Source organism: Botryllus schlosseri, chromosome 6 (genome assembly GCF_051294905.1).
Source record: "Botryllus schlosseri isolate E-star chromosome 6, Bs_hap1, whole genome shotgun sequence".
NCBI classification, from domain to species: Eukaryota; Metazoa; Chordata; class Ascidiacea; order Stolidobranchia; family Styelidae; genus Botryllus; species Botryllus schlosseri.
The window spans coordinates 8,337,941-8,355,779 of record NC_137241.1 but is presented as its reverse complement, the minus strand read 5'-3'; the positions used below and the strand labels follow the sequence as shown (position 1 = coordinate 8,355,779).

Sequence of the window (17,839 nt, the reverse complement as noted above, 5' to 3'; positions counted from 1 at the left end):
CAAGCCAGTGCGAAGATAAACGAGGCATATTTATCAATTCACGGAACCCCCGCACCGTGTAGGGCCGGATTTCTGGCCGGACTTTTTCATTTTTGGCCGGAGCCGGATTGGAACCGGATCAGTACTTTTTCCTGATACGGCCGGAGCCGGACCAGAGAATTGAACAATCGGATCGGAGCCGGACCAGAGAATTTGTCGATCCGCTCCGCACTGGTTGAGATACGTTAGTGTAGAACAGTAGGTGTGGAGGTGTGCAACGAGCAGGTGCGGGACTAGCCGCTTCCATTCTCCCATCGGACAATACCTCCCTAATAATCCCGAATGTATCAAATACTATAATGGCAATCAGTCTTCCCTTGTTGCTCGTGATCACTCTCTTTTTCATTCAAAAGGTTCTTGAATCGACCATGACCAATAGCCTAATTTGTCTGTAATAAACGTAGCGTGTCGTTCACGATTCTGTGTAGCCTACCTGAAACTATTGCGTCACAAAGATAAGATTATTTCGGTGTTTCAAATTTGGTTAACCGCATTTACTACATTTCTTTCCTGATACGAGTCCGTCGAAAAGCTACGAGTGAAGTAAATTTAGCAATATGAATATAGTGTATTGAAGTTATGTACTTCTAAAAGTCTATATATATAATAAAAAGAGGTGTGCGCAATTGTACACTGAATGGGAAATTGCCTACTGAAATATACGGAAATTTGTACGGAATGAACTTAAACTGGTTTATATGGTCGACACTGGGTACAGGTGAAGTCGATGTGCCAATACTTATCCGGTAACATCAATTCGCTGGCTATATTTTCATCATATGATGGTATTTGTTATCCTAATAAATATTGATTCCAACGCCATGAAATAAAATTTGACCCACGCTTCCTTTTAGCTGTACAGGTATACACAAATGATGTTAGATTGACAAGTTATAATATGTCGTGCAACTTCATATACGTCCAGTCGTCAATGCTCCACAACTTTCTATGGCGATCCATTGCAGATGTTTTCGACAAAATTAATTTTAAGATATGATTTCTTTAACATACGACCTTCGAACCTGGAATCCAGTGAATGAAATAGAAGTCGAATGGTCTCGAAACATAATCGCTTGCGCAAGTACTGCAAGTAGGCAAATATTACTTGAATAAGTAGTAAAGTACACATGTACGTTCAGTTCATTACAAAGGCAATCAGGTAAATCGGTTCTAGTGAATCCTATAACGATCACAGCGTATTAGTGGGAGGGATGCTGTATACCAGAGGTGGTAAGTAACGAAGTACTTCTACTTTTTCGAAGTACTCAAGTAGTTTTCCTCTACTTCTGGTACTTACTCAAGTAGATCTGATTTTCGCTGCTTCTACTTCTACTTCTCAAAATTTGGTGATCTACTTACTTACTTTTCGCTATTTTCAGTTTGTCAAGTAGAAGTAGTTCAATCTTCCAATCAGGAAGATAGCCTGAGGAATTTCGGAGCTGTTTTCACGGAGTATTACCATTTAATTTTCATAAGTTTAGTAAAGCACAGAATTTTCGTCGCGCTTCGCGCGCGGTGGATTCGAAGTGGTCAGTATGATTTCACGAAAGTATCGGTGAATATAATTTAGGTGGTAGGTTGTCGTGGTTCCGTTCACACCACATTGTCGCCCTTCGCCCATATGAAATAATTATTCAAAGTATATATGGCTCATCATAACGTTTGAAACTGATGTTTCGCAATCTAGCATTTTCTTGTCATATCGTAATCTAGCATATATGTCCATGATGTGTCCTAATCTGGAAGAGTGGAATTTGACTTTCTTGTTTAGTTTTAGAGCTGTTTTAGCATACCACCTTTGAAACTTTCTGGACTAAAAACATGAAACACATATTCTGCATTTAGAAGTAGTATTTATACTTTCAATTCCCAGTATGATATACTTTGAGTTATAATTATTATCAGTTCTTTTGTCCGGATAACATACATGTTGAAGTATAAAAGCAAGTGCAGTAGTGCCTTTAATTTCCGGAAATAAAGCTACAATGGCATTTTTACGGTCGACCATATTTTTTCTTAACGTTTACTAATAGCGCAAAGTGTTTACACCGTATCCTATACAACTTCTCCGTATTGCTCTTCGACTAAACTACAGGCCTTATAATATGGGGATGGCGCTATACCATGCTATTTTCTAATAGTGATGTTCCAGAAAACAGAGGATTAGTATCGCGTTTCCTTATTAATACAATCATTTTCATCCCATGATGCGGACGAATGCTTATGCTATCGAAAATTGGATACATGCGGGTATGCATCAATATGAATCAAGCTCGTCACCTATCACATAGCTCAATTTGCACATTTTAATAATCCATCCAATCAGAATCGTTTTCACAACTACTTACTTACTTGAGTACTTTTGAAGTCAGTCAATTCTACTTCTACTTCAAGTAGTTTTAGGTTGCTTATGAAAGAAGTACTTCTACTTGTACTTGGGTAGATTTTTCCGTCGCTACTTCTACTTCTACTTGAGTAGCTTTCTTGACTACTTTGACCACCTCTGCTGTATACTCCCGCACCGGATAGGATGTTTATAGCCACTTTGTCCTCGTTCGAATTCACTTCATAATACAAATTCTATCCAGTTCGGTGAATGCGAATCCAGCAAAGATCTTTCACTCTCGGTCCTTTGATATGCACATACTGGAAATCACGTGTGACATTAGGCTCCTATCTATCAGACCCCCGCACGGCCTCCAGTCTATATAACGGTAGAACATTCCGTACCATGGGCATCGTTACATTTATGCGCAGATCTCAACTGGGTATGTTTTGATGTCAGATACAGCACCTGAAATGAAAGTTTGCATGGGCAGCAGAGGTCTAAATCATCACAAGGACATGTTACCTGTAATCAACCCATAAAAGCCTTTTCTCTCTTGACTCCCAACATCGGTCCAACAAAATTTTGGTTGCTATGCAATGGCGGTCGAAGAAGTTTGTCTACGAGTGATTTGGCTTTGTTATCTTTAATAGAATAATGGTCAATGGTTGACTAAATTTAGTTACAACATTACATTGATCATACAGGTAATTCGCATTCAGCTAGCCACGATATTACAGATTTTCTAAAGTCATCGTACGGGCGGCTATGAGTCAAAAGATTCGAAAATAGAATTCAGTTTGTATACACACAATCCATTTAGTTTAATATTTAAGTAAGTAAGTACACTTCACTGCAGTGTGTTTCGACTTATTAAAGACCCACGAAAGACGAATTTTTCGCTCTTCATACATGTACATCACGTAACAGCCAACTCATAGCACGCTGGGCATCGAGTATCATCATGTATCGATTACGATCTGTTATTCGAAATTTCATGCTGGAGACGTCATATTTTTTGATGCGATTGTTGATATATAATGCTCTTTCCAAATCTCTACTAGTTTATGACGATTACCCCTGACGAGTGTCAGCCGAAAATATTCGGGTTATTTTCAATATACTGCTCAATTATATATCGATTCACGTACGCGTAACCGGTAAGGGCGGCGGGTTGTACGGATTGCGATGGATTGGGCGGAAAGCGCTTCGACCGACTGTGCTGATCTCGTCATCATTCTGGAAATCTTCCAACGTTAAATCACTTTCTATAACATATTTCTTCTTGCGACCTCTGTAAAGGAATTGATTGTCCCTCACACTCTTAAACAGTCTCTTATGAGCCAATGATAGAATGATTCACCTTCGAGGTCCTGATAACGAGGAATCGCTGATGTCATCCTCATCTAACGTCGGAGATGGCCCGCGATGATTCTGTTTGAAATTGTATCTTTATTAATAGCCTACTCCGCACATATGCACATTCCACATCATAAACATGACCAATGACCATAGTATTACAAATATTACTTAACAACAAGCCTGCAACTCATTTATAAGCCGGGCTGGAAGCATCATTTCACTGTCTATTACATTTCACTGGATGTTTTCCGTGATCCGCCATATACCTCATATGGTGGAGAATCCTTGAGCCAGGAGCTCACTTTTCTCGCTGGATCTAGCGTTTTCTGGTGCTGCAAGTCTCGCTGGGTCAGAGCAGCTTGTCTTGGGGAAGGTTCGTGCCTGTGATATACATATGGTAATTTAGTCTACTGATTCACTTATAGATTTACAATTAATTTGGAATACGGCATAGCTTAGCCTACTACTCGTGAACCGGCAACCAGGGGTAGCCTACATGCAGCTGCTCTTTATTTCCTATTTATAACTTAAATGTAATGATCAGGGGATCTTTGTCCTACAAATCGCCGTTGGGGAGTATATCTCATGCAGTAGGCCTACGGATCAATAAGCTGGATACACACGGACAGAACTTTATGTCATCGTTTCATAATCACGGCAGCAGATTATTTAAAGCGCGTGGCTCACAGATACTTCAGAAAATGTTTCGCGAATACTTAATTTTTGGGATATTAAAATTTCCATTGAAACATAAAGGAAGGCAATGTTCTATATCTGAAATTGGACTTGAACTATAAAGATATCATTTTTGCAGAGAACGCGTATCTACGACACATTTCCTTCATAGCATCGGCTATCAACGATATAAAATTCGATCACTGCGTGACTACTGGAGCGTGAAGTTGCTATCGAAATTTCAATAAATTGCAGCTCCATTACGGTGGCGTTCTGAAGAAACGGCTGCGGCAAAATTTATATTTCGTTTTGCCCTTCAATTTAAGACCACATCATTTTTAGAGTGCAGTGCCCCTTTAAACTATTAGCGCGCGTAATGGTTAATGGTAAATAGGTAGCATTAACGCGATATCATGGCCTCGCTAATTGACAACGCAGACGGCGGGCGTTTAAGTACTATGTACGGAGTGGCCGCGACCCCATAATTATGTCATGGGGTGGCTTCGCCACCCCGTAACACGGCGCATAAAACTAAAGGAAGATTGGTTTGCCAATGACCTATACAAGTGATGGCATTAGACCATGGGTGGGCAATCTACGGCCTGCGGGCGGCATGCGGCCCGCGAAAGTCTAAATAAACCTATTAAAAACATTGATAAAATGCGTACCAAAATCGAATTAATGCATGGACTTGATTATTCTTAGTATATTTCACCATGAAATTCTAAGGCAGCGGTACTCAAACGGGGGTGGCTTGCCCTCCTTGATCGGGACAACCGACTTTCATCTCAATAGTTTTGACAAATTAGTTATTGCGATCGACCAGCCTATGAAATCTCGCCACTGTGTTTTTGACGTGTGTACGATATCATCAACGCAATGTTAGGTTTGTTTTAAATAAGCACTTATCATCTCCATGTCCTCACTACCAATATTTCGTTTTGGTTAAAAATCCCAATTTTATACAGTGCAACCCGCGAATGGATTCAGATGTTGAATGCGGCCCGCGAGCTCAAAAGTTTGCCCACCCTGCATTAGACCGAATCAATCAATCACCATGATCCATGCATCGAAATAATACGACGTATAATAGACTCCAATCACCCTTTTTCGGATTCCGCTTCTGATATGCTGCTTGACTCTTCTTGAATCGGAGAGTGACTCGGAACTTTTAGTATGCTTCTGACATGCCGCCCTCTCAATCTATACACAGGATGCCGGAAGTGTGTTACATTTACTGCAGTTAATTTCTATGGTTTGTTTCTGAACTGATTCAAGAGTCAAATTGGCGAGTGGTATAAGCACCGGATAACTCATGTTTGATGTTTATAAATAAAAACATCAAGACTGGCTACAAGAACACTAGAAATTCCACCACGTAGGTAGGCTATATGATTACCAAAAAGACTAAATGATAGAATATAAATGATGGCTGGGAAGGGGTCATTGTGACGTAATCGATTCATATTTCATACTTTTTCTTCCTTCGAAACTCTCTTGCGCGATCATCTCCATCGAAACTCCACATGCTAATTGTATCACTCAGGTCTATTTGTCTATGCTTCACGTGTTGCATTGCCTGACGGGCGTCCTGGTGATGAATTGTATATGATACGATATGTAAAGTTATTAAACGCAATTTGCGTGAGCATTACTTTGGGACTTATTTCACGCCGGGGTCGCTTCTTTCCAAGTAATTGGTTGAGTACGCGAGCTGCATCTTCTGGTGATATGTCGACGTTATTCTTTCTATTCGAACCTAGAATAGTTGTGGATGAGATTGAGGAAGGTAATGCGATGATATTAGGCCACTCAAAGATCGAATGTGACTCACATGCATATGTCTCTTGTCTACCATCTATAGATATAGATAATTAGATGCATGTACATGTATAGGTATACCCAGTGGTGGCCCTATGAACAGGGGGTGCGGGCGAGACTTACCAGGGGGCCCACTATAAGTATCTATCCGTAATTTATGGCGGCTCCGCCCCCAGACCCCCCTTTCGAATTTGTTATAATTATCTATCTTTCACCGCGTCAAGGTTTGGCCAGATGCTGGATTCGGCCATATCTATTATTACATGGATAGACTACATCACTATTAAGTAATACTACCGCATGTAGAGACGTGATGATTATAGGGATACGGGACTTTTCTAACAAATGCAAAGATTTGATGAAGATTGACACATCTGTACGGAATCATATTCTTGCTTGGTACACGGATTTCCATCTTTATTCGCTATTATCCCTGAAAAAGCGCATGAACCAAAGAGGGGGGCCCCGGGCGACCGCCCACCTCGCCCACCCCAAAATCCCCCACTGGGTATACCTATATACAGACCAGACGTGCGAATGAAATCATTCGGTATTTGATCAGCATTCAGCTATCAATCCAATCGCACATTTGCAATATCCGTGAAATTGTAGAACAGTGGTTCTCGAACTTTTTTTAGACACGCCCCCCTTTTTGATGATGAAAAATTTCGCGCCCCCCTTATCGTCATGTCACAAAATCCCACGAGGATGCTAGCAACCTCAACAGATTGTTTGGTGGTGTGAAAGGTTATGAATAGGGCAAGTTTTTGCCACTTTTGCAACTTTTTTTACAGCTTCCGGCAGCTTCCTAAATACTCGTAAGATATGTAGAATGCTGTTTTAAGATGTTTGGAGGAATCTTATAGTGCAACTATTTGCAACTTTTGTCCATATTTTTCATGCAACTTTTTCGATTTTTCATGAAAGTATTTTCGATTTTGGTGAAATACAAGGCCAAATTCGACTGAAACACCGTAAATCAGCACCGATGTAACGCTTTCACGGGTATTTCGGGAGCTGAGCCGGAAAATTGACCTTTTTTTTAGTCAACCGAGCAAAATGTGGTCAAAATGCAACTTCTGCAACTTTTTTCGAAAATAAATGAATGAATACAACTTTCCACGGATTTAACTGCAACAAAAACTTGCCCTAGTTATGAATGTTGATGAGAGAATAAAAAATCTGAAATTGGGTCTATATGGGGAGAAAAACACAGGCACTGGAGGTAAATCGCGCGAAGCGCGAAAATTTTTTTCAGGTGACCGCTTCTTCGCGCCCTCTTTTAGATGTTTCACGCCCCCCAGGTTGAGAACCCCTGTTCTAGACGGATTGTCAGAACAAATTATCGGTTGTGCTCCAAGAATGAATGTCATTATAAAGATTGAGCTCATACTTCTTTTTATATTAATCGTGTTATACGTGGTTCTATTAAAGTTTTTGCAAGAGAGAGTGCTGATCAAACCACTAACATGTGAACGAAATGGTTGTTTGTTAGTCTCTGTTCTATACTGCTTGATATCGTTAAAAACCTACTTCAAATTCAACGAAATCAGTTTGTACGTGGGCTTATACTTATACTGGGTTTTTATGTAATAGGGCTGGGCAAAATCTAGTACCTGAGTGATTCGATTCTGAATTACGTATTACGCTTCGAGTCGAGTCGAGTATTCGAGCATCACTCATTATGACGTCACACCAGAATGTGATATGTCAAAGTTCAGATATGCACCTTTTATGTCATCACAACGGGCATAATACCTGTTATCCGTCACATTAAAGATACTTGGGCATTTTTTTAACCATACCGATTTCATTGCCCTTCTTGACAATGTTGTGCGATAATGGTGACTTCGAAAAAGTGTTATTACCAGTAACGTTCGTAGGTTTGTACTCATATCTCGTATGCTGCGACACGCCCGATCAAGGTTTCAAGGCTTCCTCGGTGGAAAATATTATCAAAACCACAATTCTCGTTAGTAAATTAACTTTCAGCTCTGAGCAGCCTATAATTTCAGTACTCGAAAAAATCGTCTTTTACTACTCGACTCGAATCATTAAAATTAATACTCGATTCAGATTCGAGTACTCGAATCATTGTGCCCAGCCCTAAATGTAACTTTTAGGGATGGTGTGAACGTGAGGTTCACGTTCGCGTTCTGTGTGTGAACCTCAGAAATTTAGAGGTTCACGTACACAAACGTATCTTAGTATAGGTTCTGCACTGTGAACCTTTTTCTTATATTACAATTTTCACTTCATTATAACATCTTTGGTTGAAATTTATAGCATTTCAACTGCGAGCCACTATATGCATGGCGCTGACAGCATAAAAAAATCAACACTAAACTAGGGTTAGCATATTTCGGAAATGTGAAAAGAGGACTCTTTTTGAAAATTGTCCCATTACAGTTCTGAATTCCGAATTACAATTATGGAGTAAAATCCGGAAACAATGGTAATTTTCCCCGACTTTGTGGTTGGATGACTAGAAAAAATGTCAACCTTCCGACTCAGCTCCCGAAATAGCCGCAGGAGCGTTACTTCGGTGCTGATTTACTGTATCTCACTCGAATTTTAGCCTATATTTTAACAAAATTCTCAAAAAAGAGGACATTATTATATCATTTGATTGCCCCAGTTGACACCTTTTGGCGACGTTTAAAACGTCAATACGTACTTCAGCATTGTGGCATTATCAGGCCCGAGTCGTCGCTATAGGTATCGTGTGCAATTTACATTAATGCATAGGCTGTCACTTCACTGAAATGTAGGGTTGGAATTAGCAATATGACGTCACGTGACGTCATGAGGTTCGCGTTCACACGGACCTGAATCTTTCACGAGCTCACACCATCCGTAATCACTGTAACTGTTCCTAAACGAGTTGTAGGCTACTTTTAAACGATTTAGTATAGGGGTGGCCAACCTTTTTGCCAGTCACGGCCGCATTTCGACTACTCATGTAGCCTACGGCCGCATTGCAGGGCTGGACGTAAATACCAGTGTTGGGATCAAGTCACTACCTTCGAGTCACGAGTCATCTCGAGTCATTGCACATTTTGACTCGAGTCAAGTCAAGTCAATCGATTTTCAAAGGAGACTCGAGTCAAGTCAAGTCACTCGTTTTTTGGAGGTGACTCGAGTCAAGTCAAGTCAAGTCAAGTCAAGTCACGAGTCAAGTCACAATTCAAGTCAAATTGAACTTTCGAAGTATGAGTGATCATTCAAATTCATTATATTTTACTGGCTATGTTAAAGAGATCAATTGGTCATTTTTCTTGAATCAAATAACGAATATAAAGTTAAATATACATGCAAAAATGCGTTGTATCGCTGACGCACACGTAGAACTGCTAATAAAATACTTAAGTAACTGTATAGCTACATCAGGGGTGTCAAACGTACGACCCGCCAAATGATTTCATTCGGCCCGCGAAGAAGTTCTGAGTATATGGTGAAAATTGCGTGATTTTATCCAACACATTTCACGAATATACAATAAGAAATACCACTAATAAATATTCCTTCAAAATAGCAAATTTAGAGTATGTTGCTAGGTCACATTATAACAACCCGACAGCGGAGTTGTGATTGTAGTTATCATCAGGAGAAAATCGCTGACATTAACACCCAATTCCGAGAATGCGAAAAAGTGCGTATACTGAGTTTAGGGTTAGTAATATTTAGGAATCATTTGACTGGTGCGGCCCGCGAGTGATCTGTGTATTTGAATTCGACCCGCGACGTCAGTTGAGTTTGACAACTCTGAGCGACATCTCTTATTATCAGCAAAAATAGAGGATCGAATACGAAAGCCTCGAGAAGATGAAAGAAATTTATATCGTACAATACACTAGCCATCTATACACATCGGTGAGGATATAAATACATAAAATATATTTGTTAGATTTAAATCATACAAGAGGGTTGGTAAAGGTGAGCGCCGTGCAATGTAAGGACAGAGCCGTACAATAAACAGCGATACGTCGCTATTAAATTAATCTGCTATTACGACAAGGCAAGCTGTGATCATTTCGTATGCGGTCAGTGTATATGTGATGTAACAATGCAGGATCAGCGAAACGTACAATCAGTGAATGACTGGTTGCTCTCACAAGTTACAATGGCGTATCGTGAATAATCCGAACATGCACAGAATACATTGATTTAGTCGACACCGTTTACTTGATGACTTGAAATTGACTCGTAAATTTTGCTCCGAGTCACGAGTCAATCCACATTTTTGAAGCGCCGAGTCAAGTCAAGTCAAGTCATTTTTGCAAAGTGACTCGAGTCAAGTCAAGTCATTCGAAAAAGTTGACTCGAGTCTGACTCGAGTCAAGTCATGACTCGAGTCATCCCAACACTGGTAAATACCCGTGTAAAAGTGTCTGTGTCCATTTCCAGTGAACTCCAGAGTAACATTTTAATGACACAAGCTCCATATACGCGCCGAAATCGAGAGTGGTCGTCGTTCATGTCATGAGCAGCTCATAGTTGCGCGAAGCGCGAAAAATTTTTCAGATTCACTAAAGAATTTCGTCATTTATATTAGTAGTTTTACACATTGCTGTCAAATATTTATCCTTTCTCAGCCCATGTGATCAGATTTCTCGGTAGAGTTGATGGAGGGAGGCGTGCTTTCGAAAATTTAGAGCAAGATAAAAATGATGATGTATCTTCGGGTGGGCCAATTGTTATTAGTCACACTGTTGCACGCGTTTATTTCTTGACCTCCCATCAGGATTTTCGGTATAGTGAGGAGCACACGATTGCAAGTTGGTATTTCTATATAAGGCACATCATTTTCCCCTGGTGTTCGCGTCTGTATACTATGGGGCTCTGATTGCAAAGAGGGCCACTATATTAAAATGGAAAATGAAGTTACATTGAATTGCGCGCAGCGCGAAGAAAATTTCAAGATTAACTAAAATCTATGAAGAAATCAGAAGTCAATTCCTAAATTCAAACTGCATGTCGACGGCCGCCAGTACAATCTAATTGAATTACGTGACCACGGCCGCACAAATGTGCTTCTACGGCCGCAGGTTGGCCACCCCTGGTTTAGTACGACATTTGTAGAATTGTGACATATAGGAAAGTGAACAATACGTGTGAACAATACGTTTCAAATTTAGAAATCAATTCAAAATCTGATGTATCAATTCTGCAATTAATGGACTAGCGTACGTCTTCTTGCATTTTGGAATTGAAATATAAAAGTCTAATATATTTGACGGGAAACTTGCTACAGACTGGCGATTGAGAGCCACTGATGTGGATGACACATAAGATGTATACCCTTCTTTGGGTCGTTTTTACCGGGATTTCTCTCTTCGTTCGATGCGATCTCATCCAATGGCGGTGTTGATACACGAGTTGGTCTGTCAATGTTAAACCGGAAGTTGAACATGGCTCCGGTATTTATCAAAGTTCTTATAAGCCTGTTCTGGTGGATGGCCACCAACGACAAGTTTCATGTTACAAAGTAACTATGATATGTCTGACGGACAATGAACCGACGTGATTCTGAAATGCAAGCTCTCTATAGGATGAAATGCTATCGGTGATAAATTCACTATATCATACCACGAGAATATGGTCGAGCTCTGATACTAAGGATGTCCGGTTCCTGAATACTTCGTGGGATCAAATGAACTTTAGCAACGATGCGCCATCACAGATTCATATAGCGACGATGGAAAATGAAAATAAATGAAAAATGGAAGGACTATAATATCCGAAGCCTCCTTTAGACCATGCGTGTAGCTAATATAGCCTATACCTACGGTGTCACATAAAACTCAATATTTTCGGAGAAGGTCTTGGTATGTCGAACGAAACGAAGCGTTCTTACTTTTTCTGTTCAAGTGTAATATTCTTTTTTCTTTTGTTTTCGTTGTGTCGCTTTTTTTCTTTTGTATCCTAAGAACGGTTAATTGATATCGATTATCTTCATCAGTTCCCTTGCATTGTTGTATTCGTGCTAAATTCTCGCAATTTGCAATACATGCGTTTTCGTGACGGCGTAGGCTATATCAGCGGCATACGCGAAGCACGGTGATTATATCATGGGTGTCAGACATACGGCAATTCTTGGTATGATGACTGCTTATATTATCACGTATGTCTCTATCAAAAGTTGAGGTGTTTAGAAACAAATACATTTATGCAAATAATAATCCTCAATCACAGCAAATACCGAACATGTTCATTGTACAATGTACGCATGCCGCATTTAATCGCCCGACGGAGATGCTGCGTTTTCACTCAAGTCACCATTAGTAACAAGTCTATTACACGGACACCATATTTTACAATTTTTCATATCATTATAACATCTTTGGTTGAAATTCTTGGCATTCCAACTTCGGACCGCCCTCTGCATGGCTCTGGCAGCACTCTTCACGGTCAATTTAGCATTCTTCTGAAGCCTTCAGAATACATTGTCCCGTCGGGCCCATATCGTTAAGGCGTAAGTTTAGATTCCGTTGGTATAGTTTGTTGTCAAAGCGACGGAAGATTATTATTATTATTATTACATAACATTCGATTGTTGCAGTTGATACATTTGTTGATATTTAAGAAGTCAGTATGTACTTCAGCATTGTGGCCCGAGTCGTCGCTAGGTAACGTGTACGAAAACGTACGGTTAGAATTAGGTAAGTGACCTCATAGGTTTGCGCCATTCCTAGTCAATCGACTCTGTCCGTCAACTGTGAAATCTCAAAGTATGTTAGTTTCGGCGAAACATCTTTCATTCATTCTCGAATTTGTTATGCCGTATCAGAAATGCATGCCATCGACGTAACGGTGTTCAAAACTATTGTTCTTATTGCAGTAACAATACGCGCTTATCTTACTTGCTTATTCGTGCTGGGTAATATGATTCGAGTACTGGAATCAGATTTGAGCATTATTGTAATCATTCGAGGCAAGCATTGACAGCCATAAATAATGCTCCTCTTGCGACTAGCAATTATTTCATCAATGATAGTTATTTTTCGGTTAGTTCTTTCCGCGGTTGGAGGTTGCAGCCTTCACGCCTCTATCGACCGCAACATATAACGCCAAAGCTCTCAAGTACATTAGAACAAAGGTTTCGCATATTCATTTTACAAAGTACTGATAGATGCGGGACGTTAGGTCAGAGAGCATATAGTTGTGGCTTCAACAAATACGAAGTTAATTTTTATCAAGTACAACTGCCATTATTTTCTCTACAATCGCAGAAAAAAAGATATATACATTTTACATCATTGCAATTATACCGTATTTTACTGCATATGGCGTCATAACGAGCGGTACTCGAACACTCAACTTGGAATCGAATATGTGAAATACTCTATTCCGCCCTTGCCTTGACGACATCTGTTACTGAATACAAAACAAAATAAGATTACAAACATATACCGTAGCTGTCACGCAATTCTCATTGGCGAAATTGTGAAATTACAACTTCATGGTAAGCTCAATATATCTGTGTAATACCCTTATATCAGATGTGTGCCACCTTTTTGAAAGCGGGCCAGATATAATTACCGCCATGAGACCGCGGGCCACATATAGACTTTTTAGTCGAGTTAATCGCCCACTTCTCTTGGTAGCGGTGATGGCGAGTCAAATCAAAAAACAATCCAAGTCTAGACATAACATTCGTAAATATCTAAAGGGAAATGACGCTAATGATATTGAGCAAATTTTATCAAATATATTTAAAATATTTATTCATACGCAAACTCAGCATATACATAGGTTAGTGATATTCATGTTTCGTTCCTTCTGTCTGACCACTTGGCTTTTGATTAGCCCAGTGGTTCCCAGCCTTTTTCGACTAATCGCCTACTTATCAATCTCGACACAAATCTTCGCCCGCCATATTTGTGGACCCGAAAAAGAGGACGTATAAACAGTAAAATTTTTCACCTAACACTGATTGCTGGCGAATTTTAAAAAAGGTCATTTTTCCGAGACGGTGCTCGGAAAACAGGTTCCCGCGATTACTTTCCGTAAGTTGACTTATTTTCGTCAATTTTCGTGTCAATAAGCCTTATTCACGTGCATTTTTGGCTGTGTTAATTAAATATATCTCACTGGTAGTTCTAACATTTCCGCCCGCTATCGCCCCTCAATCACCCCCTTGTTCCTCAAAACCACCCATAGGAGAGCCAACGTCGGGAACCATCGGCTTGAATGAATGCAACTTGAACCAGATTAAAAATACAGTTCAAAAATACATCATTCAAAATTGGCACTTCTTCATGGGCCGCTGTTATATTCTATGGGGCCGAATTTAATCGCTTTGAATGCATCTGCTATATATTACCGCTTCTGAATCTTCATCCGTAACGATTTCATTAGATATGCGCTGCAGTTCGTTAAGCAAATCAAAATGTCTTGAATTGCCTTTCTTAGGCGAGGACTTCTCCCGATGTTCCTTTGGCTTTTCCCCATTGTCTGTTAATCCGGTAGAGTTGCAACAGTGAAATCACAGCCATTTGGAATTGACTAAACTAATAAAAGTAGGCTATATACCAAAGATGAGCATTTATTTAGATTTGGATCGTAATCTCAAATACAGAACAGGATTTGGATTCGCAAATATCAAATCCGCTCATCCCTGCAATAGATATACCTTTATTGGTCTTATTCTTGAGGTCTACCAAGGAATCTTCGTCCATCGCGTCGCTATTTTTTCTTTGTTGTTTGAAGAAGAACCACGCCAGAAGTACAACAACCGCAATTGCCACCAAACATATTATGATCGCTGCCGAAGTAGCTCCTGATGACCCGCTAAAGCAAAATAGGAAACTATTATTACGGAGCCAGAGTTCCGATCAAGTCTCTTAATTCGTGTCACAATTCATCTTGAAACAAATAAAGTCACGCAAACTTGCAAAATAACTTGAGTCAAATCAGGACGTCTCATATATGTCAATTTCGAATCAGTTTCAGTACATTAAATATTTTCAATTTGTTTCGTCAGATTTAACGTGCGTAACTGTGTAATGTGTATGTGTAGGCCCTATTGTGTATGCAGATCCAGATGTATAACATACACATGTCATTAGAGAGTCTGTGTACTTGTGGTTATTAGGTCACAACCATGAGAGAGAGAGAGAGAGAGGGGGATATATGGTATTCTTTTTCGCCTGCGTCATCGAGATGCTTTGACGACGGAGATGCGATACGGCCTTTATAGTAAGGTCATCTAGTCTGCACCCCCGTTTTTTTTCTCCTCCATGCTATCCGTGATTGCTGGGCGCCTAGCACAGGGGCGGGCAACTTCTCCAGTCGGCGGGCCGGATGTAGGAAAACTAAGTACTTGGCGGGCCAGATTGCTGAATCGATACATTATTCGCCCGTTTATCCACATATAGGCTACAAGGAATACATCATATGTAATGAATGTACTTTAACGACAGCAATGTCACTTCAAAGCCATTTCTCGCCGACAATAACGAAGACAATGTGGATTTGAAAATAGCATCGTCATACAGGCCGTGTGTGCTTTTATCTGATCAATCAACACACGGTGCAATCCTTAATTATAATTTCAAGGCGTTCGATAAGGCCGGTACCCCAAATTTACCAAGATTGATTACCATGATTTACCAAGATTCATTAAGCTTGAGTAGGTGACGAGATAGCGTCGTTGTTCAACTGTATGGCCTAATAATCTCGATATTGAATGAATGTCCGCGTCCTCTACGAAATTTGAAAAGTGGCCCTCGACCCGTTTTGAGTTGGCGATCCCTGGCATAAGCGGTGTCTTATAAAAGCCTATAGAAGTGTGCCGTGCTACAAGTTGGCGGTCACAGAATCAAAGATAAGAAATATCAGCCTGGTGTAAATGGCTATTGTAGTCGACGAACACCATGATTACCACAAATGACATTAGGATTGAGTAGCCTACATCGTAAATATCAATAATGCAAGTTGTTGTTTGTGGTATTTTGTCGACTACTAGGTCATTTACACCAGGACGATATTCATTTTTTTGATTCCTTATCTAACGACTTGAAGCACGGCCCACTTCTAGGCTTTTTTAAGACACCGCTTACGCGGATGAGATCCCGATGAGGGGCCTAAATAAACCTCCAACACTTAAGTAGAAATTCTGGAGTCGACCTCGGTCAGACTCGAATCCACAACCCATTGGTGTTGTAGCAGTGGATTATACCACTACGCTATTTCGCAACACATAATGCAAGTCTTCTCGCTTCGACGAACCTACGCGTAAGCTCCCCTCTCGCACGCTGCGCATTCACGTATATAATAACATACAGTCACTAAAATTTGACGTACTAAGCAAGTAGTGGGGAATCTAGGCAGACTGGGGCCGTGAGTCACATTATCATGTAAGACAGAAAACTGTCCGCGGGCCGTATGTTGCCCGCCCCTGGCCTAGCAGGATAGCCGCGGATACCAGTTTTCGAGTCTTTGGTCTGACCCGGCCTGGGATCGAGCCCACGACCTACCGATCGAGAACCCGGACGCATCACCAATACACTATCTCGCACTGTTACAAGCCAGGTGGCGAGATAGCGCAGTGGTATAATCCGCGGCTGCAACACCGATGGATGCTGGTTCGAGTCCGACCGAGGTCGACTTCCGAATCCCGATACCTAAGTGTTGGAGGTTTACCTAGGCTCCTCCTCGCCACCTCATCCGCGTCAGCGGTGTCTTACAAAAGCCTAGAGGTGGGCAGTTACGGAAAATAAGAATAATATCGACCTGCTGTAAATGACCATAGTAGTCGACAAACACCATGAACACCCCAAAACAAACAAACGAACAAACGGTTATAAGCAGCATCACAAATGCACGATATTGACTTGGTATCGTGAATATTGCAATACGAGATTCAGTTGAAAAGTTTAGTGGAATAAATATGGCAATAAGAACGAACAGTTGAACATTGTTTGATGCTATGCTACAAATTGAATTGAACAGCACATCTCTGATATTTACCTGGAATCCTCTGGAAGATCGTCGATGTCTACGTTGCTATCGGAATCTAAACGAGAATATTTGAATGATATTAGTGGTATGAATACAAAATAATCAGCTGTGGAATAACAACCTCCCATCTTCGATCCCTTTGGTACTCCGGCATTCTTGACCTCTACGGAAAAGAAATGAATATGACGTAACTATACTTCAGTGAATCTTCATCCGATGTGCGTCACCTGATTTGGGAGCGCTGGTAGCTGTAACTGGTAACGTCGTTGTAGTTGTAGTTGTGGTGGTCGTGGTGGGCGCGGGTGTTGTGGTCACTGCATTTGTTATAGTCAGGTATTAGGCAGGGTATTTAGCTTCCGTATCCCCGTTCTGTTTTTACCTTCTATTTCGCAGAAATCCCCGTAATGAGTTACTGGACAAGAGCACACAAAGTCCATGATTCTGTTTACGCATATTCCATCCTTGTAGCACGGCGTTGATTCGCATCTATCCGGAACTGTCGACGAAAATGGCAACTACTACATTGTCTTCCGGGTTACCTCCTTCATTTCAGAGATGAAAGTTAGGCCCCTTATTATAGATAGATTATCATGACGCAGTGGTGTCGTGAACGAGCTGACATGGCAGCATCGCCGGGAATAGCATTTGGAA

General features: G+C 40.7%; 1 protein-coding gene across 5 annotated transcripts in view; it reads right to left on the bottom strand.

Moving 5' to 3' along the window:
- Positions 1–583: 583 nt before the first annotated feature.
- Positions 584–17,839, bottom strand: part of LOC145440841 (uncharacterized) — a 64,977-nt gene continuing 47,721 nt past the window's right edge. For 2 of the 5 annotated variants that reach the window (XR_013915633.1, XR_013915635.1), the window contains 17 exons: positions 17,568–17,684; positions 17,416–17,502; positions 17,310–17,351; positions 17,198–17,243; positions 14,859–15,016; positions 14,550–14,680; positions 12,081–12,148; positions 11,525–11,607; positions 6,058–6,161; positions 5,878–5,993; positions 5,507–5,605; positions 3,994–4,108; positions 3,729–3,799; positions 3,517–3,659; positions 2,891–3,009; positions 2,541–2,833; positions 584–1,253 (listed from right to left, as the gene is read on the bottom strand). Coding sequence is in view for 1 of the 5 variants with exons in the window: in XM_080318601.1 (XP_080174727.1) it covers positions 2,897–3,009; positions 3,517–3,659; positions 3,729–3,799; positions 3,994–4,108; positions 5,507–5,605; positions 5,878–5,993; positions 6,058–6,161; positions 11,525–11,607; positions 12,081–12,148; positions 14,550–14,680; positions 14,859–15,016; positions 17,198–17,243; positions 17,310–17,351; positions 17,416–17,502; positions 17,568–17,684 (1,493 nt within the window). In the remaining 4 variants the exon portion in view is untranslated. Of the gene's footprint in view, positions 2,834–2,890; positions 3,010–3,516; positions 3,660–3,685; positions 3,800–3,993; positions 4,109–5,506; positions 5,606–5,877; positions 5,994–6,057; positions 6,162–11,524; positions 11,608–12,080; positions 12,149–14,549; positions 14,681–14,858; positions 15,017–17,197; positions 17,244–17,309; positions 17,352–17,415; positions 17,503–17,567; positions 17,685–17,839 lie in introns of those variants that run through there. The other 3 variants (XR_013915634.1, XM_080318601.1, XR_013915636.1) reach the window with 3 other exon arrangements.